The following is a 27,081-nucleotide window of genomic DNA, read 5'->3' on the forward strand; positions in this document are numbered from 1 at the left end:
AAAATAGAGGCTAAACAGCATGTACCAACCTCACATTAAAAAAAAAATAAATATCTATTTTGGCTATTTGATGAACACCCTTCCATATCCGTGAAGGCTGAATCAGAGTACGTTGCTGCTGAGGTGCTTTGGGCAGCTCAGAAGAGAAGCCCCACACAGAAGCTGAGTGTTGTTCAGCCCCATCAAGCCCCGTCAGGCCCCATTGTCCACGCTTTTCCTTACTAAATTCACTTTTCAATGGGTTTACTGACACATGGAAAGACAAAAAAAAGGCAGAACAATCATGGAACTGCAGCCTGGTTTAAGCTCCCTGCAAGTAAAAACAAACACACACCCTTCCAAGCTCGAATTCTTATACCAGAACCTTGAATTATATAAAAGGAAAAAAAAAAAATATGAAAAAAAAACAACAACCACCCAACCTCTACATCAAGAAAATCCTCCTGGAGAAGAAAACTAAGTAGACGACAATTTCTTTATAGGAAATGGCAGCACATTAATTATTTCAGGTCACCAAGATTCTTCTTCTGAAAAACAAGGCTGCCCCGACGCGAGCGCGGAGGGACCGGAACATCCTTCTGCAGGGCACCTCCTGCCACGGTTTCCAGCCCCGACCGGAACTCCAAGAGACCTGACAATTACCCTGTGCTTCAAGAGCATCAGACTGAGCAATCTGGGGACAAAGACCGGATTCTAGTGTGCCAACACTTCCTTGACCTCATTTTTTTTTACAGCACCGATGTGATTTGAGTCATCTCGTATATATTTCTCGTAGACTTTGGGACAAAGCTTAAGGAACACATCAAGCGCAGCTACGCGGCAAAAGGAATGAGGAGATGTATGGGATTAAAGAGCTACTAAATAAAGAGCTTCCCTTCTGAGTGGCAGGAGAACAGGAAGCAGATATGTCCGTTTCTTAACTAATTCAACTTCAAAAATTAGCTGTTTCCCTTAACGTGCTGTGGCAGAGCCAGGAACCTTTAAATTTATCAGAATTTCAAAATATTCATACTTGAAGGGCGTTTATTTCATACTGTTATTATGAAAATATCTCTCTGTGCTGCAAGATCTGCTCTTGAGTTTATGGAAACGTTCTTAAAATGTTTAATTTCTGGTTTGCAGACACAAGTCAGAACTGAACCTTGAAGTAGATGAAGCCCCTCAAGTACCCAGATGTCACCACCATCTCTTTCTAGTACTAACGTTCTTGTTGGTCAAATAGAAAGATATGGTTTGGAGGGAGAGCTGTGACTTTTAACCAGTTGAAAAGCCGTGTACACACAGATACTCAACCACTCCCTCCTCCAGCTTCACCAGTTGGGTCTCAAGGGATTGCTTCCCACCAGAAACTCTGCTTTGCTCTCCCTGTTTCTGTAAAATCATGCACTTGCCATCTAACTCCACCTCAAAGTAATTACTAACCTATACACAGATTTTTAAAGCATGTGATATCCTGCATATTTGAGTTTCCTGGCCCTCACTCTCCATGGACTTACTTCTAATAGCAGCAACGTCTCTTGTTCCGTCCATTCTCTTCCAGCACTTGCACCTTTACTCTGCAAAAGAAGGGGAAAAAAATAGTGAAATACAGGTCTTTTTGCACAGAACACCTTGGAAGAAAACATTAGAAGGAAAATGTTACTTCATCCACTCAAACAAAGGAGCAGGACTTATGTCAATGTAACTTTAGCCCCCATTAAAGCTCTGCTTCTGAGGCAGAGGAGCTGGACTGTGGAAGGTGCAGGCTGGGCCAAAAATCAGTTCATCTATCTGAAAGTTCATCAGTAACTCAGTAAGATGATACATTTTTATGAGTGAGATGAGTTATCTGAAAAGACAGAGTAATTACAGCAAAATAATCTCCATTTTAGCCATGACTTGGCTCCAAGGGTTGCTGCTCCCAAATCTACAGATGATGGGTAACTCCTGAAATTTCCTAAAAGTTAGAAAACTTTGGGTGAAAGCTTCCCCTTCCGTGACTGCAGACACCCATATTTCCATCACATGTCAAATAAAGCCAAAAGCTGCTTGTCACCTGCTCATGAAATAACCTTCCCTCGATGGGATGTCTCTGTATAAGACCACACCAAAAGGAAGAGGGCGTTTAGGAGAAGGAAATCATCTCCAGACACATTTTGAGCGGATCATTAACCCACAGAGAACATTAACCAAAGTGAGTCATCCAGCAGCTGATCAGTTCTCAAACAGCCAAAAAAGCTATTGCCACACATAAAACAAAAAGGGAAATCAACTCCTGCAAACAAATCTGCTCAAGTTCATGGCCACAGATGCTCGTGAACAGAAGCAGAGTCCAGAACCAGTAAAAGATTCACAAGTTTGGTGAAAATTTACACCTCCCTAAACTAAGTGAAGAAGTCATTCCATGGCATGTGATAAGGAATCAGGCTTTATAAATAAATCCTGATCTCTTGTGATTTGGTTTTGTTGGGTTTTTTTAAGTAGTTATGATCTCTTAGGACAATAAACACTAGATTTCAGAAACCAGTTACACAGAACTAATAACATGATATTCCTGCAACAGCTCCCAGCACCATCAGGAACAAACACACAGAGATACGAGGCAGCAGGAGTTAAAAGGCAACAAGTTATGAAATTATCAACATCATTACAATTATATCCTAGAATTTTAACCAGCCAATACAGTATGTTGCAGTGAAAGGGCTAAAACATCCCCTGCAAAGGTTTGGTGACACCTTTTGCAATCAAGCACCTTTCTTGTTCTCTCAGTCTGGAAAACCCTGCTCAGATTTGGAAAACCAGACAGTTAAAGACCCTGCTGAAAGATCTCCATTTCTCTATTCAATTACTGGACAGCTTGTTGATTTCCAACCATTCAGGTGAAATACATCTTTGAAGACAGAGTATTGACTATTTTGGGATGAGCACACTTCTTTATTTCTACAAACTCAAACATCCAACACAACCTGTATCTCAATCCTACACTGCGACAGAAGAATCCAAACCAGGAATTTAAGAGTAACATAAATCGTCTCAATGTCACCCAGTGGAGGACACTTGAGGAAGAAACCCTTAATACAAGGCCCAGGGGACAAAATGCCAACACACTTGCCTTTGCTAAAGTCTTCTTTGAGTAAATGTCTGTGCGAAGCCCAAAGTTCTGCAGATCAGTTGGTTTCTCTTTGTTTTTCTCAGGAAAACTCAGCATCTGCTGAGCAGCTGGAACCTGTGAAGAAACACGACAAGAGAAAGGTGAGAGGGGCAGGAATTGAGAGTTATTTAAAGTTTTCAGACTAATTTTAAACAGAACACGGACTGGAAAAAAAATAAGCTGAACATGAGTATAGGGAGATGACTTTACATAACATTAAAATACTAAAAGATTTGTTTTGGAGAGTCCAACCTGGACCAGACTAATTTTAAACAGAACACAGACTAGAAAAAAAAATAAGCTGAATATGAGTCTAGAGAGATGACTTTACATTAAAATACTAAAAAGATTTGTTTTGGAGAGTCCAACCTGGAATTCTCAACCCAGAAGGACAAAAAAAGTGAACATTTCAGCAAATCACACACAAATTATTCATACACTGGCTGGAGTGAAGGCAAAAACGTGTTGGAGCTTCCCAGGGGGCTCACCTGCGGAGTGCGGATGTGGAGAGGCATAAGACCGGAGGGGGTGTCAGCCAACACGTTGAAGTGGGGAGTAGGAGGAGGCCCCATGGCCATGGGGCGGCTTTCTGGGTCCACTTGGTAGTTAATGAGACCCCACTGCTCCAGGAAAGCATGTACTCTAGGAAACAAATTAAAAATCTTAATAACTAAAGCCTTGCTGGTGCTTGACATGGCAGAGAGGAGACAGCAAAGGAAGAGGTTTGTGTTTCTGGATCAACTCAAGATCCAGAATCTTCTATAATCCTTCAAATAATCACAAATAGTGATACAAATCACACAGCATGAGTTTGTGCGGACTTTTATGGAACTTGCTGAAGTGCAGTCAACAAAAACACAACATTTTTGGTTATAGATAACAGGAAATGATTAAGGACAAAAGGCAAAGCAAAGCTAGGGCTGCATCATGGAACCACCTGCAGAGAGAGTAGGGACCGTGAGGGCTGCACGATCATAAAACTGACGTAAATGAGTTGCAAAACGTGGAATTTTTCTGAAAAAACTCCACATACTTATGGAAAAAGCGGGGAAACTGTCTGCTAATCAACATCTTAAAAAAGAAAGATCTGCAGCTTTTACCTCATAACAGCACAGACATCCCCAGTCAGATTCCTCCTGCAGGCAGTGCTGGTCAGGTACTCTTGGGGGTTCAAGCGATAGGTGTCAATCATGAAGTTGCGATACGCCAGGTATCTGGAAGACAATTAATAAGTAGTTCACATACACCAATGTCTAACAAAGTTTAGAACATGTAGTTTAGCCTTTCACCTTCTCCAAACACTTGTATTAACTGACGGGCGAACACCAATGGATATTTTTTAATTGATGACGTTTAAGACTCAGTATCAAAAGCAATAGATAAGTAGAGTTTATTTTTATATACTGAATATGACCCATCTCTTCCACATCTGTTTTGTTCTGGATTTTTATTCGTGTTTGGATTAGCTGTATTCCAAAGGATCCCTAAATTGCAGATCACACAAATAGTTCTGGGCTCCCCAGTTCCAGAAGGACAGGGAACTGCTGGAGAGGGTCCAGCAAAGGGTGACAAAGATGTTGAGGGATCTGGAGCATCTCTCTGATGAGGAAAGGGTGAGGGAACTGGGGCTTTTTAGTCTGGAGAAGAGAAGAGGGGTTCAAGGCCAAGTTGGAGAGGGCTTGGAGCAACCTGGTCTGGTGGGAGGTGTCCCTGCCCAGGGCAGGGGGTTGAAACTAGATGGCCATTAAGGTTCCTTCCAACCCAAACCACTCTACGATTCTATGACCCCTGATACAAGTTGCTTGAAATAAGATAAACTACCAGGTGATCTCTAGAGGTCCCTTCCAACTCTGACAATTCGGTGACCATAAAATTCTTGCTAGCCCTGTTCTTTGGATGGACTAAAAATGGAACATCCTACACAAGGACGGGTTAAAAATAACATATTATAAGCAGATTTCTGCTTTTGGAAAATCCAATATGGGGATGTCTCATATGGAGTCTGCAAAAGAGCAGGTAACCACAAATATAAACCACACAGAGATGGAACACCACTGCCTTTCACAGGAAAGACATAAGCACACACATTCCTGCCCAAATCCCACATCTTCATTTTGACCAAATTATATATGAAACTTGCTGGAAAAAAAAGGGGTTTTTTTTGAATGCTCCTGGGTAGAACTGGGTTATCGCCTGCTCAGGGACAGGAACTTTGAAGCAGCATTGGCTGCAGAAATTGGTTTGCTATTTCTTAGTTAAGGTCACATCACTAGGTGAAGAGAGAGGCCCAAGACAGATACATCCCTGAAGTTTATCCTGAAGGGAGTCTGTTTTCCACGATGACATGACCCATTGGCTAAAACTTGTCAACAGCAAATAAGAGAAGTCAACTAGTATTTGGTTAAAATTCCCTTTAAGACAGAAAGCACCCCCCGGGCAGCACTGTCACCAGAATGAACCTGCCTGAGTGAATGAACTTTCTGGAACACGGTATTTTGTTTCGCCCAAAAACTGAGCTGGAGGCCAGACATTTCCATTCAGAAGGATGTTTTTATGTTATTTAAAAAGAAAACACAAGGCCAACACCACACACTATTCCTACAATCTCTAAATGGTAACAAAACCACACTTCTGGGATAACATCAGGACAGGGAGGAGTCCCTAATTTGCTCCATTCATCAGTAATAACCAGCAGCAGCTCATGGATGAGCATCAGGAGACCCTGGAGCCCCTTCCAGTCCCTCAAGGGGCTCCAGGAAAACTGGGGAGGGACTCTGGATGAGGGAGGGGAGCCCTAGGAGGAGGGGGAAGGGTTTGACCCTGAAAGAGGGGAGATTTAGATGAGATGTGGGGAAAAAATTTTTCACTATTAGGGTGGTGAGAGCCTGGCCCAGGTTGGCCAGAGAAGCTGTGGCTGCCCCATCCCTGGAGGGGTTCAAGGGCAGGTTGGAGGGGGCTTGGAGCAACCTGGTGGGAGATATCAGCCTGATATTGATCACTTTCCTCCAATCAATCACCTTTCAGGATTGCTCCAAATAACTAAATTTACTGTTATAACAAGAAATTCTCTTTAACTAACACATGTAGCAAGCCTCATGGTAGATTCTCAAGAAGAATTTGATGCAAAATCAGCAGCTTCTCTTGTTACGTTGCCAAGTCAGATCAGAAATTAAATAATTTCATGTATGAAAAAACCTACAATACCTCAAGACAATAATCAGCTTTTTTTTCCCCCCATTTTAAGCAGCTTGAGGGAAGTTGTCTAAGCTATTTAAACAGCTGAGTGCATATAACTTTGAATTAACAACTAAGTTTTGCAGTAGACACCAGACCCCACAAGGAGATGATACTGGTACAAACTGGATGTAAAAACTCCTCCTAGATTTAATAGCCATATCCAGAATAAAAATGTCCCCAGAGGGTTTAGAACAACTATATAAGAAAAAAATATTATTCTTCTTGCAATGCAGGACTCCAGCTCTGTGATTTAAATCAGAGTATCCAGTATTTGAAGACACGGTTACATCTCAGGCCTGTGAAGATTCGTTTTCCAGCCCTCACCTGCACTTTCAGAATTACCCATCAGCTGCTCAGGGAGCTGTGAAATCACCACAGATAACTGTGCAAAATCCATTCCACGCTCTGACACAGCATCCTACAAACAAACTCGCTCATCAGGGCTTACACATGGAACTCCCCAGCCTCAAAAATACAGCGTGGCATGAGAAGGGAGAGACAAATAAAAGAGGATTATCAAGTTTCTACAGTATCATGAATTTTTCAGGCTTCTTGGGAAGATGATCACCTCTTGTACCACACAAGGAAAGTCAAGAATTTGTTCCAGTATTACTTGGGAGAAACTAGTTTTATTTTTCTTGGATAACTACTATTAACTATTACTTCGATATTTAAACTTTTAGCTCTACTTCAATAATGCAGAGATATTACCAAACTACAAGAAGTGATCATACGAGTGCTCTTTGCTCCTTTCATGCCCCCAGAGACAACACATCTATTTAACACATGACCACAGGATTCAGGAAACCAGAACTTTATCCTGCCACGCTCTTATACATCTGTATTCACACATTTTACTTACATTTCTGGAGTCTTGGACTTGTTTTTTCCATTGAAGAATTCAGGAAGAGCACGACGTTCAATCACATGAATACTGTAATGAGAAAACACAATTCAGAGGCCAAATATTAAATACTATTGGAGTACTCTGCACATCTTTTGAGGGAGAACATTTATAGCATGGAATATATTTTATTTTTATTCTTTTTCAGAAACCCCAGTATTCCAGCATGACCCTTTAAAATTTGCTTATTCCATCAGATAAGCAAAGCTGCATTAAAAAAAGCATCTCAAAACCCAGTCACTGATCAAAGCAGAACTTACACACCCAACGCTGCCCTGATCAAACTCAGGAGAAGCACGGAGTAGCCGCCCGTTTTCCACTCCACCTTCAGGAGCTACACACCCAACACTGCCCTGATCAAACTTGGAGAAGCACGGAGCAGCCGCCCGTTTTCCACTCCACCTTCAGGAGTTCTGACAGAAACACCTTTATTCTCCAACCTACTTAGTGTGAATATTCAGCAAAGCACCAATAGCTCAAAGAAACTAGCTTTTATGGTGTGTAAATATATATATATACACACACACACACGCTTAGAAGACGTGTGTGCAAGTGCTTTGATTCCCACTCCCAAGTTGCTCTACAGAAATTCCAAGAGCTCACAAATCAGGCAGGAGACTGGCTTCAAGAACATAGCTCGTACCTCCCTGGTCAATTGGGAAAATAAACTCCAGAGTTTGGATATTCTGGAGTGACTTAAACACCATCTGATAAAGAATTCTTCCCCTCTGCACTCCAAGGAAGAAATACGGAGCAAAACCTGACCCCATCTGGAAGAGCAGAACTAACGACCCACAAAATTAGAAGACGTGTGTGCAAGTGCTTTGATTCCCACTCCCAAGTTGCTCTACAGAAATTCCAAGAGCTCACAAATCAGGCAGGAGACTGGCTTCAAGAACATAGCTCGTACCTCCCTGGTCAATTGGGAAAATAAACTCCAGAGTTTGGATATTCTGGAGTGACTTAAACACCATCTGATAAAGAATTCTTCCCCTCTGCACTCCAAGGAAGAAATACGGAGCAAAACCTGACCCCATCTGGAAGAGCAGAACTAACGACCCACAAAATGCTGTGCATTATATAAAATAAACTATGGTAAAGATCACAGAAAATTCAGCTTTAGTTATTTGACAGATACTTCTTTTTTTTCCCCTTCCATAGCTGTTCCAGGTGAAGTTTCCATGGCACATAGTGCAATATATAAGAAGGTTTTCACTGCAAAGCAGAATTATAATGCAAGGAAACAGCCAGAGTTAATGGAACTCCATTAGTCAACTCATTTCCTCTTTCCTAAGATCTTAATATGCAAATTGAGGGACCCAAGATTTAACCCACCTACTACTAAGTGATGAAATAGTTTCAAGATTAAAAACCCTTCCATTTTATAAGGAAGTGCCAGAAATGCAGGGCTCGTTAGAGTAACTTCAGACAGAAACTCATAGAATGGCAGGTACTTTACATAAGTTAAAATCTGGAGAACCACAATGGTCCTTTAAGAATTGTTATTTTTAAAGGAAATACAGAAAAATATATTCTTCACAAATCTTCCTTCTTCCTGTATGTTCTGCTTTTAACCTAATGTCCAATTCACTCCAATTTCACTCTTGTCATTTGTGGGAAAACACTCTGACTCGAGGATGAAGGTTAGTCCATAAACTGTTTGGATTTTAGTAACAAAAAAAATTATTTACTTCTTGTGCTGAAGTTGCCCAAAGCATAAGAGATTCCACTGAAATGGAATTGAGTATTAAAGAAAATGTATCTTTTTACTAGAAAATTAATTTTAGGGAGGATTATTCTAAAAAGGCAGTTTATAAACCATTTTGACAGTAACAGATTAGAACCATTCTTTGGTTTACTATAAATCAGTTGCGACTGGACACGCTAAAGGAGTATTTGCAGTTTGGGAGGGCTGCAGACAGCGGGTTGGTTAAATATTGATATAACCCAAGAAGGATTTGCTGGCACAGCAGCAGGAACACCCACAGGCTGAGGTGGGACAGTGCGACCCACAGGCTCTCGGCTTCTCCAGAATCTAAAAACCCACCTCAGAATGAAAAGAAAGTGCTCAGAGACAGAAAAAAAAACGTCTCTCTCGCAGCTGTGCTGTTATTTCAGCCCTAAATCCAAATCAGCTTAACGTGCTGTTTCTGGAGCAGCAGAATCCAAATAAAAAAAAATAAAATAAAAAAAAAAAATCAAAGCTTCTTTTCACATCACCCTGCTCCTCGTGAACATCTGCTGGTCCCATCAGAGATGCTTCAAAGTTCGCCTTTTGCAAGGTCAGAACAAGGACACCTGATGCAAGTTTATTCTATTTCTTTGAAAATAAAGTGATTTACCTCCTGGGAACGCTGTTAGAACTGGGGCTGCTGCTCCCAATGCTCTGCTCAAGAGTTTTTAACCAAGCGTTTGGCTACAACATAAGAGGGACTTTCACTCCCAATCCCTTCCCTCTTCCCACACCACAAAAACGTGAGTATCCAGAGAACATCAGGGTTTCTATAGTGAGTCATGTGGTCATAGTGCACCACAAACCTCCAGCTCCAGGGAGGATTCCAAAATGAAATAAGTTTTCTCCCTGTATAATCGGTGACTTATCCTCAAGGTCAAGACCTGAAGCAAAATAAAAAGCCACCAGTGTTCAGAAGTAGCTACAAACACAGAAAGATCACACAAGGACTCGAGAAGGAGGGAAGAGAAAGGAATTGTCTTCCCATGGGGGGAAAAAAAAAGTAATAAAATCAATGTAAAGCAAAAACTGCTGAGGAGGCAGATTGAAGCTCTAACGCTGTTTGAAATTCTCTTCCTCATTCCCAACCCCTGAACACTGCCAGGTGTCAGCTCAGGCAGATTTTGAAATGGGAAAGATGTATTCATACGTGGGAACAAGCCCTAAAGAGAAATAATTTCTTCCAACTCTCAGCTTGATTTATGACAAAGAGCCACTAAACTGAGTCCTCCCCCAGATCCCAGGGACTCTCTCACCAGTTGTAGTCAAACCAGGAGGCGTAGCTGGGGATGATGATGTGGTTGGTCTGTTCGGTGACGTTGTCTTCACCCGGATCAATCGACCGACTCTGGTCACCTTTGTTTGGATCCTCATCTTCCTGGAGCACGGAGGGAACACAGTGGTTAACAGGTTGTGAGAGCCATCTCTCACAGCTCTCAGGTGCTGACTGAAGAACCCGCAGGCAACTCAACAGTAAATGGTGGTTTTTTTCTACCTGAATTACTCATCCAGACTTAAAAAATAACAAAGTCCCTAAAGCAAGATGTTAAAGAGTCCTTGGCATCAATGATCTATCTTCTTCTGGCACTAAATTCCCCCCAAGACAACAAGGTATCACTCGAAATATATTTCATGATGTGACAATAGCTACTTGGAAGAGAAGTCCTTCCTCTCATCATCCCCTCAGCTGCCAATGCCCTTCTCCTCTCAAAACACATTCACTACCCAGAGAAACAGACCACGGCCCCTCAAAAAAACATCCTTCAAAGAGAGGACATGAAAAGCAAACCTCTTCCAATCACACATGGAACAAACACTACCGCACGAGTCCCACAGTTCCAGGTCACTCTCCACCCAGGGATGGAGAAGTTACAGAAGAAAAAAAATAAAGAGCATTTCCCACACTGAAAAAGCCTGATGGCAAGTTCCTTCTGAGCTGGTGTCCCTCATGGTGAAAACAGCTCTTGCTAAGAATTTTGGCAGTCTCTGCTCACATGTCTGTATCTAGATATTTATCTAGACAAACCCTCTGCTCCTTAGAGAGATATCTGTGCCTCAAATCTAAAAAAAAAGTTGCTTTCTAGCTGGGCAGTGGTTTGCATCCCTAGAGGTGTCATCTTTCCCCTTTTAAAATATAATAAAGGATTTTTTGAGGATTTTCCTGAACACACATATACAGATTGGATGTATCAACTGAGATATGGTAAAACCAGAAATACATCAGTATGGAAAGTCAGATTTTCTTAATTATAACTAAGGACACATCCAAACATCTGTGTGTGTGCAACAGCATGAACCTAACACAGACATTAGCTTTCCTCACCTGCAGGATCAGGCAGTTCTTATATCAGGCAAGCTGTTAAAAATAGTGCCTGCCATACCAACAAAGCAATTAAACACAGAAACTACCCTGGCAACTCTATTCAAATGATCAGGAAGCCTACTCTGGGTTTAGTTTTAGTACTGAAACCTAAAGAAAAAGCACAGGCTTTGAAAAATCTTGCATCTGAAAAACGCTTCTTTGAAAATCTTTTGCATCTGGCTCTTCATTCTAATTTTTAATACACTAGATTTAAAAATACAAAATAATCTCGCAGCATTTGTAGAATTTTTGTAATAGCAAAATATCATTCCTATCAGTAACTAATTTGATCTTATGTATCATTTGAAAAACACTACAGGCTGTTACTGACGGTGAGATGAAGATGTTGACAGGACACGGGGTGATGGCTTTGAACTGCAAGAGGGGAGATGGAGCTGAGCTGTGGGGAAGAACTTGTTTGGTGTGAGGGTGGGGAGAGCCTGGCCCAGGTTGGCCAGAGAAGCTGTGGCTGCCCCATCCCTGGAGGGGTTCAAGGCCAGGTTGGAGGGGGCTTGGAGCAACCTGGGCTGGTGGGAGGTGTCCCTGCCCAGGGCAGGGGGTGGCACTGGGGGGGCTTTAATGTCCCTTCCCACCCAAACCATAACCATTCTATGGTGTCAGTTTCTACTGAACTTAGAAAGAAATGGTTGCTGTTACCTTTCCTCCGGTCGCCACCGTCTCCTCATCCTGTTCATCTGGAAGGGAAAAGAGTTGAGAATTACACAGTGAAAAGCATCTGATTGATCCTAAGCCCTTCTAGGAACGCGATGGCTTAATGGGAAAGTGTATTTCATTTGTTTTGGAAGGGAGGGAGGAGGAAAGGAACGTGGACCAGCCATCATTAAGGCAATCTCATCCTTACGTAGACACTCAACTATCCCAGAGAATGGAAAGGATAATACTACAGAGGAAGGATAATGAGAATTTTTCCACACTTCGGAATCCAGACCTAATTACTGCCTTTCCCAGTACCCCAGACATAACTTTGTATAAAAGAATAGGGGACATTAGTTTCTCTCTCTCTTGTCAAAGGCTCAGCAGAGCTCAGGGAAGCTGTGATTCACCTTGATTGACCAGTAAGAAAAACATCAGCCAGGAAAGAGCTTATATCTCTTTAAAAAATAACTAAATAATGCCTACAAGGAAACAGCTTTACAAGTGAATAAAAGTCAATACGTTTCAACTGGAACACATGTGGAAATTTAATTAATTCAAAAAAATAGAAGAATTGGAGATTCCTTTTAAAATGTAGGGATTTGAAACTATTTACTCCGTCAGCCTGCAAGCGAGATTTTATTATATAATTTAGGGGTGAGGATGCTGGAGGGTGTTGTGTGTTTGTTTTACCGAGGTCTGCCACTGTTCCTCCTTTCACCGGCGTGTTTTCGCTGTCTTTCTTTGGGTTCACTACAAAAGGAAGGAGAATTGAAACTCTGGTGAGTGACCATGAGGCGAGATACAATTACCCAAGCCCAGCGCCCTCGTACTATCTTATCAATAAAGAGTTTTGTTGGTTGTGTCTCTGCAGTTCAAGAGAGTTCATCTGTGCAGTTTGAGGACAACAGACCATTTGTTTGATTTCGCTGTGATTTCACATCTGAACACAAAGCAGCTTCTATTCTCGCAGCGAAAGGACTGAACACAGTACTTTTTCCACCTGTACAACACACCACAACTCTTACAGGAGAGTTCAAACCAGGTAAAAACCAGAGTCAGACCCAAAAAGGTTTGGTGTCAAGGACTCGATAGAAGGAATTATTTCTCTGACTTTTCTTAACACTTTTCAGAACAGGATTAAGAACCTGCTGCATTTGGCATTTTGCTGGTTTCCACCCATTTGAGGTACTTATTTTGGGTACTTGGCCAATTCTTTCCCACCAGAAAACTCAATACCCCCAAACATGAACTCTATATAATGGGTGAGAGCAATCCTAAAACCGGTGAAATTCAACTTTTAAGTGGATTTTCATAAACATACTTCAAAAAAAATCAAGAGGTGGTGAATCTTCTGCCCCATTCAAATCCTCAACTCGATAATTCCAGATGGGCACAGATCACCTGGCCCCATGGCCACAAAGTATTTCAGAGATTTAACAAAATACATGTGTGTATTTTTTCAATGCAGTTTAAGGAATTGTTTTAACATTCAGAGAATCCAGCATATGCATATTTTACCATTTTTGGGAAGCACCACTTCTTCTATATTAGGTACCGGGGTGGGATCTTCCATGTCCTTTGTAAGATCTTCTTGCTCATCCTCTTCTTTCTGCCCTCTCCTTTTCCCGTATAAGGCTGCTTGTCTAAAACAGATCACACACAGATTCTCTGCCAACTGCAACCCCCAGATGTTCTCATCTTGCCATTATTCTTCAAATATCAGGATTAAAGGACTGGGTTAAAGCACTTATGAAAATATGAAGGCTGTAGGAAGTGGTGCTGGTGGAGTTAATGAAAAAAATATCCTCCAAATAGCAATAAAATAAAGTTTGAATAAAAAAAAAGTCTTTGTTTCAAGACCAGAGATGACTACCGTAAAGAAATCTTGAATCCAACCCAAAACGGTTGGAAAGGAAAAGGAAAAAAGGAAGGAAAAGGCAAAAGGCTGGCTTGTACCATTGATTCTGCGTACAGAAGAAAGCAAAGGCAGCATTACCCACCCCTCTGCCTACAGAACCTAACCCAGAGTGTACATTTGGGCCAAAATCAGATGATCAGCTAATTCTTTTTTATCTCACATGATATATTTTTAGTTTTGTCTTATTAGAGCTAAAAAGGTCTATTAAACAAGAGCTGAATTTTTATTTCAAAAGTGTTCCCTTCCATATCCACACAAACTCCCACAAATAACCTCTTAGTTGGATACAATTTCAAATACGTGATATATATTTGGACATACTACTTCTAAAAGTGTAGATGCACTACATGATTGCACCAAGAGAACTAGCTGGGAGTTATTTTAGAAGCAGCTGAGTAACTTCTCATTTATTAAGGTCTCTTGATGCAGCAGCAAACCCCACCACTGACACAGATAACACGACAGCTCGCACTAGATTCTCCCCCACCTGCAGGCAATACATTTCTACAGAAAAATAAAGAAATTCCACATATTGCACAAGCAAAACCACTCAGGTCTGTTGTAGAAATAATTACTCTGCTGTAACCCAAGGTGAGATAGGTGCAAGGTGACAGACACCTCCCCAGAAGCATTTCTTCAAGAAAATTCTCCTCGAATTCCAGGACTGGGACACTCACCCTTTCTTCCCCGTCTTTTTCCTCGACTCCACAGGAGTGGGGGGTGGAGAAGGAGAATGCTTCCTCTTCCTCGTGCTGGCTGCTGCTTTCCTGTCTCTCCTCTCTGGGCTCCGCACAGGCTGTTAGAGAAGTGAAGTAATTAGCTCATCCCAAATACTAGAGGTATTGAAATGCTGTGGGCTACGCTCTCCCGGAACACACCCTACAGCAGAGAGGCTAAAAGCAATAATATCACAACACACGCCACTTCCAGCTCCAGAAAACTTCCATTTGTCACTGGGAAAAGCCCGGAATTTTCTACAGCCACCCCCCAGACGCTCCATAAAACACAGTAGTAAAACACTCCACTTTTAAAACACAGTAGGATTCTAATGTGTGACTTGTTCAATATCTTCTGTCCATCAGGAGAGGTTTCCCAGCCTGGCCTCAAGGTTGAGTGAATGTGTTTTCAGAGTCCTCACTAACTTCTTGCATCGGGAGGCATAAAATATTAGTTAACAAGTCTTTTTCTTGAACACTGAATATTAACTGCTGCTCATTAACATCTCCACAGGTTTAGTTATGAGACAGCAGAGCGGGTCCTATCTCTTACCACCCTCTGGGAGAGGGGAAAAATCAAAATCAAAGGGTGCACTTACACTTCTGGATAAAGGACATACATCAGAAAAAAGTTAAACTAGACTTTGTTACCTCTAAATGTTTAACTGGCTTAATTTTAGCAAATTTAAGTGCCAAAAAATGTGACCTATGCAGAGACAGATTGTATTAATGTACCAACAGGTCACTTACTAAGCAGAGAACCACCTACCTCTTCATTTTTCATGGAGATTCTCTGTCGAAAACTCACTGTTTTCCTGTTCTCATCCACCTCATAATCCTCCTCGTTCATCCATTCATTGAATACATCCGTGTCCAAAATCCACTTGGCGTGAACCTAGAGAACAAAACGACAGAGAGACATGATGTTTTTTGAAAAAATACCTCATAGGACGAAGGAAATAATTTGTTATCAGGGTCTGAACATCCAAGTATCTCATAATGGTTCCATGAGGCAATACAATAGAGGACAAACATGCCCACAAGGTTACTGAACGCCACGTCTGTTCCTCAGCCATTTTTAAGCCTTCTGAAGTGTGAGGTCAGTTCTCAAAGCTGGGACAATGGCTCTGTATTAAAAATGTACTTTGGATGCTGAAAATTACCATCAAAACCTTCTAAATCCACAGATCAGCTCAGCAGACGTGCCACAAAAGATCAAAAAAATTTAAAAGTTGGCCATATCTTGGAAAGAAAACATTGAGTATCTTAACTCACAATATCCATCTTCAAATGTAGTACAAGTTTACACAGCTGGAAATAAATTGCTGAGCTTTGGTATGATTTACACCAAAGTTACAGGTCACTGCTTGGAACAAGTAGTGTTTGAACAGACACCAAGCTATTTTCTGGCCTCAGCTGCTCCAACTCTGCTGGTCAGACCAACAGCACCCACACGGAACACCGCTGCCTGTTATGTATAAAGGAGTAAGTCCAATAAAAGGACAATAAAGTAGATTTACTACTGCCTGATTACAGCCGCTCTGTATTGTTCACTCCCAACGAGCTAAATCAGAAAGACAAATCGTTTCTGTAGAAAGAAAACCAATTAAGAACCTAAATAAGGCTGCTGCTCTTGGCCTGAATGCTCATGATGCTCAACAATTGAGAAGCGCTGACTTTTTGCATCACTGGGACATCAGTTATGAGCTGAGTTCCCATTAAATGGAACCTTTCCCTAAAGAAAGGTGAGATAATGACCCCCAGGGACCCTTTAAACACCTACTGGTTTTTTCATTCACTAGCACAGCTCTATTTTGCTCCCAACACCTGAAACCTCCAGAAATAAAGTTGCCCTTAGAATAACTCAAAGGGAAGGGACAAGATTTCGATGGTACCAGACTTTGAAAATTCAGATTTGTTCTCCTAGAGAAGCTTCTTAATTTCTGTATTATCCAGCTCCTGATATTTTTGGCTATTTCTATATTCTAGAAATGGAGGAACTTCCTACACACAAAATATTAAGCCCTGCAATACAGGTGTGGAAGCCTCAGGTTTTTAACCTGATGGTGCTTTTCTCTAACAATATTCTTCCAAAAAACATCACAAAGATAGGGGATTTTCCCCACTTTCTCTCCTTAAAGACCTTAAAAGGTGTAATGTCACTGTATGGAGTTGCTGGGTTTCATCCCAGAGATGGCTGCACTTCAGCAGCAGTGGAAGAACTTACCTTTAACACAAAATAAAGTACTTTTTCAAAAAGCTTCTCCCCCCAGACCAAAGAAATATTTTAGACATTTTCATTACAGCTCCAGAAATATGGCTCTGCTTTTCCATATAATATGGAAATACATCTATTGTTACTCAGCACCTCATTAAAACGTGTAATTAGTAGCACCCAGACAAACTCTACCAACACAGTAACTTTGGGAAACTGTTTGAGAGAGACTCACCTTCCACGGCTTTTCGGGAATGGGAGGATCCTCAATTTCAGCATCTATTTCATTGGCGTGAACCCAAGTGTCGTAGCTAAAGAGAGGAGTCAAGAGAAAACAGAATTGGTTCCCCCTGGGCTGTTTATCCCCCAAAGATCACCAGCAGGAATATTTAATTCAGCAATTCTGACCCGTGCAAATTGTATCACTGGGATAGAACAGCAAAATATTTTCCACACAATGAAAAGTTAAAGGAATAATCACTGTTTTCTGCTGCAGGAACAGGGCACACTGAAAAGGGAGGGCTCCAAGGCATCTTCCTGCACATTTTTCACTTTCTGAATTTAAAAGCCATCTCAGGGAAGGCAGTTCCAGCTTAAAATTGCAAATCTGCTCTCTAGATTCAGGGGTATAATTGCAGTTTCTGAGTCACCTGTTCAAACCCTGGCATTAACTTAATTAACTTGTTTCTGTTCTTATGAGTTTAAAGCAAGAGATACCAGATTCCTAGAAGAAAGGAGCATGCATCCTCTCCTCCGATCCCTACTGCTGTAGAATCCAGCTATTACTCACATCCACTTTTCCACGTGCTATTCCCTCCAAAGCCTATTTATAAAAATACTAAGAAACTGCACTCAGTAACCACAAAAGCCAAAATACTTTGTAATTGACACCAGGCACATACTGAGCAACTGGGATAAATCCCATGCAAGAAAAGATGTCTACAGCGTTCCCCAGCTTTATACTGATATTTGTAAATACATTTACACACACTCAGAGTCAACACGATATAAAAAAAAAAAATATAAAGGTTCTTCATCTGTATGAAGAAAGAAACTCAGGTGGGATTGTTGTTTGCTCTTTTCCACTGAAATATGAATATAATTCCTGAGAATTCTGTGGGTGCAGAGCAGATCTGAGTACCCTGAGAAAGTTATTTAAACAGAAGTCAACGCCGGGTTATCAATCTTTTGAGTTTTCCATAACCTGGACTCAGAAACCAGATATTACAAATGCATTTAAGTTCCTAACACTACATACGCTTCCTTTCAACGTCTTCTAACAACCCAGGGCAGATTTCTCAAAATGACGCTTTCAAGAGTTGACTAAAGGCAACCCACGGAGTGAAATCTCTCTGTGTGGAAGAAAGGCCAAGTAGGTGATGAGAAGTTCTCCCTTTTGGCTTTAACTAAAATCTCCTGACTTTCTGGAAAGGCTCACTCCGCCCTTTGAAAATCTGCTTCAATTCACAACCTTACCAGTGGCTCTGCAGAAAAATAGACTCTCCTTTTCTACCCTCGCCCACTTGCCGCTACGACAAATGGGGACACATATTTCTGTTTTAAGTCACTGATTAAATCATTTCAGGCCTTGGATTCTGATGGAAACGGCAGCAATGATAAATTACTGGGTGGTTATACTCCATAAGCCAACCACTGCTTGTCTCAGGATGAATAACTGTGGAATCACTCAGAATCACAACATCAGGGATGCAGTACTCTGTATTTGGGTTAAATTTTTACAAGACCCAGCGTGAGGTAAGTCTGAGTAGGTCATATTCTGCAGAACAAGAGCAGAGCATGGCTGTAGCCCACACATTTTGGATGTTCCTCATGCAGGTCCCACACTGATAACCACGGGGCCCCGGAGAGAGAAGACTCAGTGAGCTGAAGGAACAGCTTGTTTGAGGACACAGATTTTCCTATTTGCAAGTTTTAATCGTCACTTTTTCTTCAATAAAGTCAGCAAGGTTTGGGCTGTGCTTTCTCCCCCCACCCTTTCTTACCTGTCTGGAAAATAGCCCCAGTGCACCAGCACCTGCTTGTCTTTTTTCATCACAGGTCTCAACCATTCATCTGCAAAGGGCAAAGAGTCATTTTAATGACAAGAATTATTATGTTTCCTTCCCTGACATTCATAACCCTCAACACAAGATTAAGATCCAGTGAGGTTTGAAACAATCATCTGTGTCTTGAGAGAAGCAAGAGGTGTTTCTGCCTGATGGGTGGGAGCTCTGTCCCCCACCAGCTCCTCTCATCCCATCCCATCTCACAAACTCCGTGGCCGGTTGGGGCAGGAACTCAGAATGGGATCGAGCAAACCCCCCGAGAGGACACTCAGTAAAGTCAGCAGAAATAACACAGAGACAGACACACTCCAATCTGTCATTTTTTAATGTCTATATAAATAAAAGATTAAACTTTTTCCAAAATGCCCTTTTGTCAAACGGCAAATATTTCCCTTCTGTCTCTTTCGTATCCTTGTTACATATCTGAGTCCTCCCATTCATTTCTATTGATTTATATTTCTTTCAAAAGACCTTATTTCCCAGTATTAGATTCTACTCTCAACAGGTATTTAAAAAAACAACTGAGTTTTGGAGGAAGAACATCAGGGCAGGGGGTGAAATAGATTTTAATAAAAAACTTCCAAGAGAGTTGAAATCCAAGTTTTTTTAACTTCTTTCACAACAGCACTAATAAGGACTTCAGCTTAGTACAGACTTACTGAGCAACATTCATACTTTGCTGATTTTGCAAGAAAAAATGGTTTTTCTTTTAAACAGCACATCTGGCACAATGTAATAAGCTCCCCTCTGCAACCCAAATATCCAAATATTGAGGATATGGCCCAGAGCAGGATGAAAAGAGAAACCCTGAGGAATTGAGCCTGTACGAAGTTACACTGCTTGGATCCACGGCTCAGTACAACCAGGGGCTGAGAGCTCTGTCTGGCACCTTCCCTGACCACAAGACAGATGGGACCTACAAAGCTGAGCCCTTTCTGAGAACCTGAAGGGGTTAAAAAGAAATATTAACCTGTGGCCAGGCATGATATTAGCAGAAGCAGGGACACAGGCAAGGACCAGAGGCCAAATGAGCCCAAACTGCTGCTAAACCGGAGTGAACACTTCCATCTAGTGGCCACCATCAATGAAGCTCAGACTCAACAACAATGATCCACGAGACAATTACCTGTATAATAAAATTAAAAGCTTTCTTTTTCTTTTTTTTTGCTCTTTGCTGAAGAATTGCTTTTGTGGAGCCTGTGTACTTCCTACAGAGGCAGACTGCATTATAATAAAGCCAATAATCTCTATTTATCAGGTCTCCTTATTACCGTATTCACCTCACCAACCCCCATGCCCTGATATCTATCAGCATTCCCAACCTGGCACCTGGGAAGAGGAGAACACGGCAAAAAGCTTTTCAATTCTCATCTATTTCATCATCTCTGCTACCTTTCCTACATCTAGATGATTCCTAATAACATTTCACTCAGCGTTTTGACCTACACTCACACACTGGGGGACACTAAGGAAGCAACGAAATAAAAAAAACCTAATGGAAACTTTAGGTTTAAGCCCCCTGCTTTCACCATCCTTCCTTTTAATTTTTAATCTAAGCTAATTTCTTGTTTTAAGTTCTTCCAGACCCTTAGCACTGCTCCCCTTCAGCCCTCATGGTATTTGGAACCAAAAAAAAAAAAAAGGTCTATCTGGGTTTAGCAATAAATAATAGCTCAATTTCCAACGCAATCACTGCAGAGCAGTCAGCATTATGCAACTTAAACAGAAAATGCATCAATTAAAAAATGGGAATGTTACATCCCAATAATTAGAAGCAGTTCACAGTGATTTTATTTGGAGTTGTTAATCCTAGAAAGACTTTTCCAGCAGCTCTCAGGAGCAGGTTAGGAAGATTTGGTGTGAAAGCTCCCACAAATGCTAATAGAATCTAACAACAAGATTATTTCCACTTAAAAACAGGAAAGCAACTTTACCATCATCCATTGAGGTAGGACTTGGATAAACATGGTGTGTAGCCTTTGATTTCTCTTCGGTTACTGTTCCCTGAGGGAAAGGTGGAAGAAAAGAAGAAGCTGCATGAGAAACCTCCTGCCCCAAACTTCTTGGTTTCTTCTTTTTACCCACACCCCCTGCAGCCTGGAAATATACACGGCTGACTTCAATGGAACTACAAAGAACATCCCCTCTAAGAAATGCCAAAAAAAAGGCAATTATTTTAAGAGGTTGTTGCCAAACTACTTCATCAACTCTTGCTTTTTCATCTCAAATCCTTCCCAGTTCCTTCTGCCCCAATTTTCATTGTAAATTGTTCAATTATCAGTCCATACCAACTTATTAGTGAATATTTTGTAAGAAACCATCTGTAACATTTTTCCACTATATACAGTTTGGTCCAAACCAATTTCTAAATATGACCATTTACAGAAGACAAAGTCTATAAGCAATTTAACTAGAAATGGCTGCCTCAAATAGAGCATCCTTAGTGTTCAAAAAAGACTGTATGTCAAGAGACAGAATAAACACTTGTCATTTCAAAAAAGCCTCCTAAATCATAGAACAAAGGGAATTAATCAGAAATATGCTAACATGATACCATTGTATGTCAAAAATTCAAATAGGAAAATACTTTTTCTTCTTGCAGGTTTAGGACATAATTTTCTTGACATATGAGAAGCAAAAGATACTTCTCACGCTTACGAAGATGCCACAAACAGTGGCACATGAAGCAACTTCTCTACATATGGGTCCAGGCCATAATTATATTCCTATTGGATCTACCTCATCATGCACAAAATTCTCCCACATAATCAGGTATCTGTTAAATCTCTTAAACCTGAAGCGTGTCACAAGCCGGGTCCCCCAGGGATCGATACTGGGCCCAACGCTCTTTAATATTGTTGTAAATGATCTGGATGATGGGACCAAGTGTCCCCTGAGGATGTTTGCTGATGACACCAAACTGTGTGGGCACGTGGGCACTTGGGAAGGGAGAAAAACCCTGCAGGAAGGTCTGGATGGGCTGGAGGAGTGGGCTATCAAGAACCTTATGGAGTTCAACAAGGACAAGCGTAAGGTCTCACACCTGGGAAAACATAATCCCAGCACAGACTGGGATCTACCCGGCTGGGGACGCTCTTTAATATTGTTGTAAATGATCTGGATGATGGGACCAAGTGTCCCCTGAGGATGTTTGCTGATGACACCAAACTGTGTGGGCACGTGGACACTTGGGAAGGGAGAAAAACCCTGCAGGAAGGTCTGGATGGGCTGGAGGAGTGGGCTATCAAGAACCTTATGGAGTTCAACAAGGACAAGCGTAAGGTCTCACACCTGGGAAAACATAATCCCAGCACAGACTGGGATCTACCCGGCTGGGGAGCAGCTCCGTGGAACCTGCTGAGGGTTCTGGTGGACAACAAGCTCAAGAGGAGTGAATATTGTGTTGCTGTGGCAAAGAAAGCCAAAGGGATGCTGGGCTGCATCAACAAGGGCATCACTGCAGAGATGAAGAAGTCATTCTCCCACACATCTGGAATCCCGTGTTCAGTTTTGGTCCCCAATGTGCAAAAAAAGCTGTGGCCAGGCTGGAGAGGGTCCAGGGAAGGGCCACCCTGTGCAAAAAAGCTGTGGCCAGGCTGGGGAGGGGCCAGGGAAGGGCCACCAAGACAAATGAAGGGCTGGGAAGGCTGAAAGGCTGAGAGACAACTGAAGGGCTGGGAAGGCTGAAAGGCTGAGAGAACTGGGTTTGTTCAGCCTTGAGAAAAGAGGGCTTAGGGGAGACCTTATCACCATATTCCCATATTTCAAGGTGGCTACGAAGAAGATGGAGACTCCCATTTTACACGGCAAAGACGAGGGGTGATGGGTACAAGTTACTCCAGGGGAGATTCCGATTGGACACAAGAGGAAAGTTTTTCAACATGAGAACAATCAGCTGGTGGACTAATCTCCCCAAAAAAGTGGTAGATTCCTCATTTTTGAGGAATTCTTAAGATGCAGCTGGACAGGGTGCTGGGCGGACCTTATCACCACGTTCCCATATTTCAAGGTGGCTACAAAGAAGATGGAGACTCCCATTTTACACGGCAAAGACGAGGGGTGATGGGTACACATTACTCCAGGGGAGATTCTGATTGGACACAAGAAGAAAGTTTTTCACCATGAGAACAATCAGCCGTTGGAATAATCTCCGTTTTTCAACATGAGAACAATCAGCTGGTGGACTAATCTCCCCAAAAAAGTGGTAGATTCCTCATTTTTGAGGAATCCAAAAGTGGTAGATTCCTCATTTTTGAGGAATTCTTAAGATGCAGCTGGACAGGGTGCTGGGCCATCTTGTCTAGACCACGCTTTTGCCAAGAAAAGCTGGACCAGATGATACTTGAGGTCCCTTCCAACCTGGGATTCTCTGATAGAGATAGATAAATAGATAAATACCCAACGCTGCTTAGTGTGGTCAGTGAAGAAACCCCTGTCCTTCCCTCCCCTGGGGAGCCATAAGGATTCTCCCATGTGCTGCAGAGACACCTCCAGGCTCCGTATACGAAGAGTCCTTTCCAAAGACAGCAGAAACTCAGAGTCTGCAGGCTCTGCTGCAGAGGAGTTGTGTTTTGGAACAGTTTGTATGAAAACGTTAGTCAAAATTTACGTTCCATAAATACTCGACAGATTTATTTAAAGGACTTAAGAGCACATGGGATCGGTTACAGCCAACAATATGGGAACAACTTGTTTAGAAGACAGTATCAAAAGGAAGGAAATTTTAAATTTTTGAAGATGCACTGCATTATGGTAGTGACATTTGGAGGCTACTCTGATATCAGGGGCTGAAGGCCAGGAGTTCCTACACCAACAAGAGTTCGTGGAACTGGGTAAAGGGAGAGGAGGTGCCCTGAGCAACAGCAAAAATCAAAGCTGGAAAGTAAAAAGGATTTAAAAGTGTTCAAAGGGAAAGGAAGGAGCCCAGGTGGTAATGAAGAAGCTGCAAAGTGTTTAAGGAACATTAATGGAAATTCTCCCTTCATTCCCCATGAGCTAAAGACACTGCTCTAGGTATTTGAGCTTTGTGAGTCAGATCAGAACGTTCCATCTATTTCCTATGGAGCTTTAAAAAACCCAATACACAACAGATGAGCAGGAATTCCCCCTTAGATGCCATCTCAACCAAAACCAAAGGGATGGACAACTTTACATTAAAACAGCTTTTCTGAAAGATGGAAGCAGATTGTAAGGCTTATTCCCCACCTCTGCTAAACTGAAGGGGACTGGAAGATAAAGACAGAAGGAGATGGAAGAGTTCTCTACCCACAAAACTCTTCTCTTGAAGCAGATAAATAAATGCTAAATCTCACTCATTACCGGCTTTCAAGTTCCTAAATTATTAGTGTGGCTCTTCTCGGAAGAATCCTCAACTTTTATAAAGAAAAGCAGGAGAATTGTAACTATCAGAAAAGCATTTTTCATCAATCACTCAGAGATATAGCACACCGAGCGCACTATAGAATTCCTTTATGAAAGGAAAATGGAATAATTTAAGCAATGGCAAAGATCCTGTGTCAGCTGAATAGTTAAGAGTAACTTGTGAAAAACTGCACAACTGAAGTTGAGACAATGGTTCATAACCACACCACAGGAAATACATTTAATCTGGAAAAGAAAGGGTTTACTTTGGCTACAGCGGTGAATTATCACAGCACAAAAGGCCATCAGACCATCTAGAGTTCACATTCCGGAACATTTCTCTCAAGACAAGTGAAAAGACTGTTTACATTTTTAAGAGATGAAGCTATTAATCTTGTTCAATTCATCACTGAGTATATTAAACGACAACGGCAAGACGTTACTCCCTCAGAAACACACCGACTGCCTCACAAGGCAGAGACTGTTGTTGCTCGTGCCCTGGTCAGCACAGGCAAGAAAAAAAGTAAAATAAAGCAAAAAACGTAGCAATTACTTCAAGATTAAAGTTTCCTTATGCTTTCCCCACGTATCCAGAAGGGTTTTATCACACACTACCTTCTTTGGTCTCAGATTTGGGCAAACGATGAGTTTCTCCTTTATATAAGCAGGTATTTAACTTGAAATCTGTGAGTTGGCTGGAGGCCCGGGCTGAGATGCTACAACTGCTTCTCACTTCAATGGCAATTTCAGATTTATTTTTAGAAGAGAGTTATAATTCACTCTCCAGGTGAGGAAAACCACCAATGGCATTTCACAAACGACAACCTTCTGGTCTTAAGTGACTTTCTGCTGCTGCCCGGTGGTGTCAGACACAACCCAGACGTAACTGGTAGGCTAAAGGCAGGCAAATACATTTTATCTTAAAATTGATGAAACATTTGTCTTAAGATATGTTATTTAACAGTTACCTGGTGACGTTTGACAATATCCTTCAATTTATTAGCCAACTTCAACTCTATATCTGGAATGAGGTAGATGGTCGGTCTGCTCAGACAATTGTTCTGGTGGAGAGAATAAGAAGTTAAATAAGAAATTATTAGGTCAGGTGGGACATAAATTAAAAAAAAAAATCCTATTACGATCACCAATGCTTGAAAAAATGGCAATAGGGTGTTTGTATAATAAGAGTACTGTTTCTGTTTGCTGTGCCTCCAAGTTCCATTTTTGACAAGCACCTGAAAGTTACACCTGGACTCTGTTATACGCTGAGCTTGGGTGTAAGGGTTTGACAAAAAATATTCTGTTCTTCACACACAGCAGCTAAAAAGAAATTATATCCACCAAATATCAGTGAAAACATCCTGAACTTTGCAAGTGGTAACATGGAATTCTGACTAAACCGGGTGGGAGATGGAGTATAATATTCCTACAGAAGCCCAGGGTGAAACTCTTTGGTGGGTCACAAGGGGGTACATAAAATGTGGTGAATTCCCCCCGCCCCAAGCATGCGACAACATACAGGTCTGTACACGAGTCTCTTGCCTGCACTAGTGTTTTCTCAATGTTCATGAACATCTCCACGTTTCGATCCATTCGGGATGGATTCTGCAGGTCAAACCTCCGCCTGTTAAGGAAAATGATTCAAAAATATTAAATTCTGCTCCCCACCGTTCAGCAGTCAAGAATCTTTTCATGTTTTCCACGTAAAAAACACCAAAGAGTATATTGTGGTAGCTACATCAGAACACTTCAAGCACAATCACAAATATTTTGACTTCACTCACAGCCCTCGCAAACAAGAAAAACCACAATGAACCAAACCAACAAAATGCGACTGATTAATGAAACGAAGGGTGACATTGTCCAACAACACCCCGTGGCAGGGCTGTGCATTCCACTACAGTCACAAAGGACAATTAAACAGAAAACAAAAATAATAATAATCAAACGCTCATGATGGTTTTCAACAACTAGATGAGAAAAATCCATGAACAAACTCTCACGTTTCTCTTCACTTGTAGTTGTACCACCCACCAGCCCCAGATTCTAATCCAGGAAAAACACAACAATTTGTTTGCCTGACATTTTTTACCTCTTTCTATCTATTATTTTTTATTTTCTATCTATTTATCTATTTGAGAACAAGCCACTCCCCTCCAGCATACAGGTAACTCATAATCCACGTGAGCATTTTATGATCATTTCTACTGAATTCTGGTACTGTAAAGTTTGCTACTTCATTGACAAAGAAATTAAAATTCTTGAAATAACAGTGCGGAATTAAGTGTCTATCAGAAATGGGGGGGAATAACAGAAAACCTGAGACTTTCCAGTAGGAAAAAACAGAAGAGCCACCAAAGGCTTCCATTCTGCTGCATCTCCCCTTGAACCACACAAATTCGGGATGAATCAAGTGAAATGAGGAATGTGAATGGTGACCCCCTGGAGACGGGGGACAGTGTCAGCCCCAGTGCCAGTCCCTCACCCACAGGGGACCACGCTGGCTCTGTCACCCGGGCTCCTCACCACCAGGAGCCTCTGGAAGGGATTTGGGCCCGACCCTGAACAATTCAGCCTTTTCCAAAGCACGACGATACGTTTAGACCATCAGGTTGTTGACTCTCCGCTGTAAAACACCACCTGGTACCTCCCAAGGTTTGGAAAAAGCTGTTGTTGGAGTCTGAAAACACTCGTAGCTGGGGCATTGGTTGTTCAGGAGTGGCAATTTCGGCAGCAGGGATTTCAGTGTGTAAAATAAACAGGGTGGAAAAGCCACGTGGGGT

General features: G+C 41.7%; 1 protein-coding gene across 2 annotated transcripts in view; it reads right to left on the reverse strand.

The window, feature by feature from the left end:
- The window catches only part of SMARCC1 (SWI/SNF related, matrix associated, actin dependent regulator of chromatin, subfamily c, member 1), a 79,211-nt gene that overhangs the window by 38,817 nt on the left and 13,313 nt on the right, over nucleotides 1-27,081 (reverse strand). For both annotated transcript variants that reach the window (XM_014955773.1, XM_014955772.1), the window contains 16 exons: nucleotides 25,841-25,922; nucleotides 25,267-25,359; nucleotides 20,872-20,941; nucleotides 18,875-18,944; nucleotides 17,107-17,182; nucleotides 15,426-15,551; nucleotides 14,618-14,736; nucleotides 13,541-13,665; nucleotides 12,713-12,772; nucleotides 12,023-12,060; nucleotides 10,260-10,381; nucleotides 7,230-7,301; nucleotides 4,231-4,344; nucleotides 3,619-3,772; nucleotides 3,092-3,205; nucleotides 1,497-1,556 (listed from right to left, as the gene is read on the reverse strand). In XM_014955773.1, the coding sequence (XP_014811259.1) occupies nucleotides 1,497-1,556; nucleotides 3,092-3,205; nucleotides 3,619-3,772; nucleotides 4,231-4,344; nucleotides 7,230-7,301; nucleotides 10,260-10,381; nucleotides 12,023-12,060; nucleotides 12,713-12,772; nucleotides 13,541-13,665; nucleotides 14,618-14,736; nucleotides 15,426-15,551; nucleotides 17,107-17,182; nucleotides 18,875-18,944; nucleotides 20,872-20,941; nucleotides 25,267-25,359; nucleotides 25,841-25,922 (1,495 nt within the window). The remainder of the gene's footprint in view (nucleotides 1-1,496; nucleotides 1,557-3,091; nucleotides 3,206-3,618; nucleotides 3,773-4,230; nucleotides 4,345-7,229; nucleotides 7,302-10,259; nucleotides 10,382-12,022; nucleotides 12,061-12,712; nucleotides 12,773-13,540; nucleotides 13,666-14,617; nucleotides 14,737-15,425; nucleotides 15,552-17,106; nucleotides 17,183-18,874; nucleotides 18,945-20,871; nucleotides 20,942-25,266; nucleotides 25,360-25,840; nucleotides 25,923-27,081) is intronic.

Source organism: Calidris pugnax, unplaced genomic scaffold (assembly GCF_001431845.1).
Source record: "Calidris pugnax isolate Ruff unplaced genomic scaffold, ASM143184v1 scaffold272, whole genome shotgun sequence".
NCBI lineage: Eukaryota > Metazoa > Chordata > Aves > Charadriiformes > Scolopacidae > Calidris > Calidris pugnax.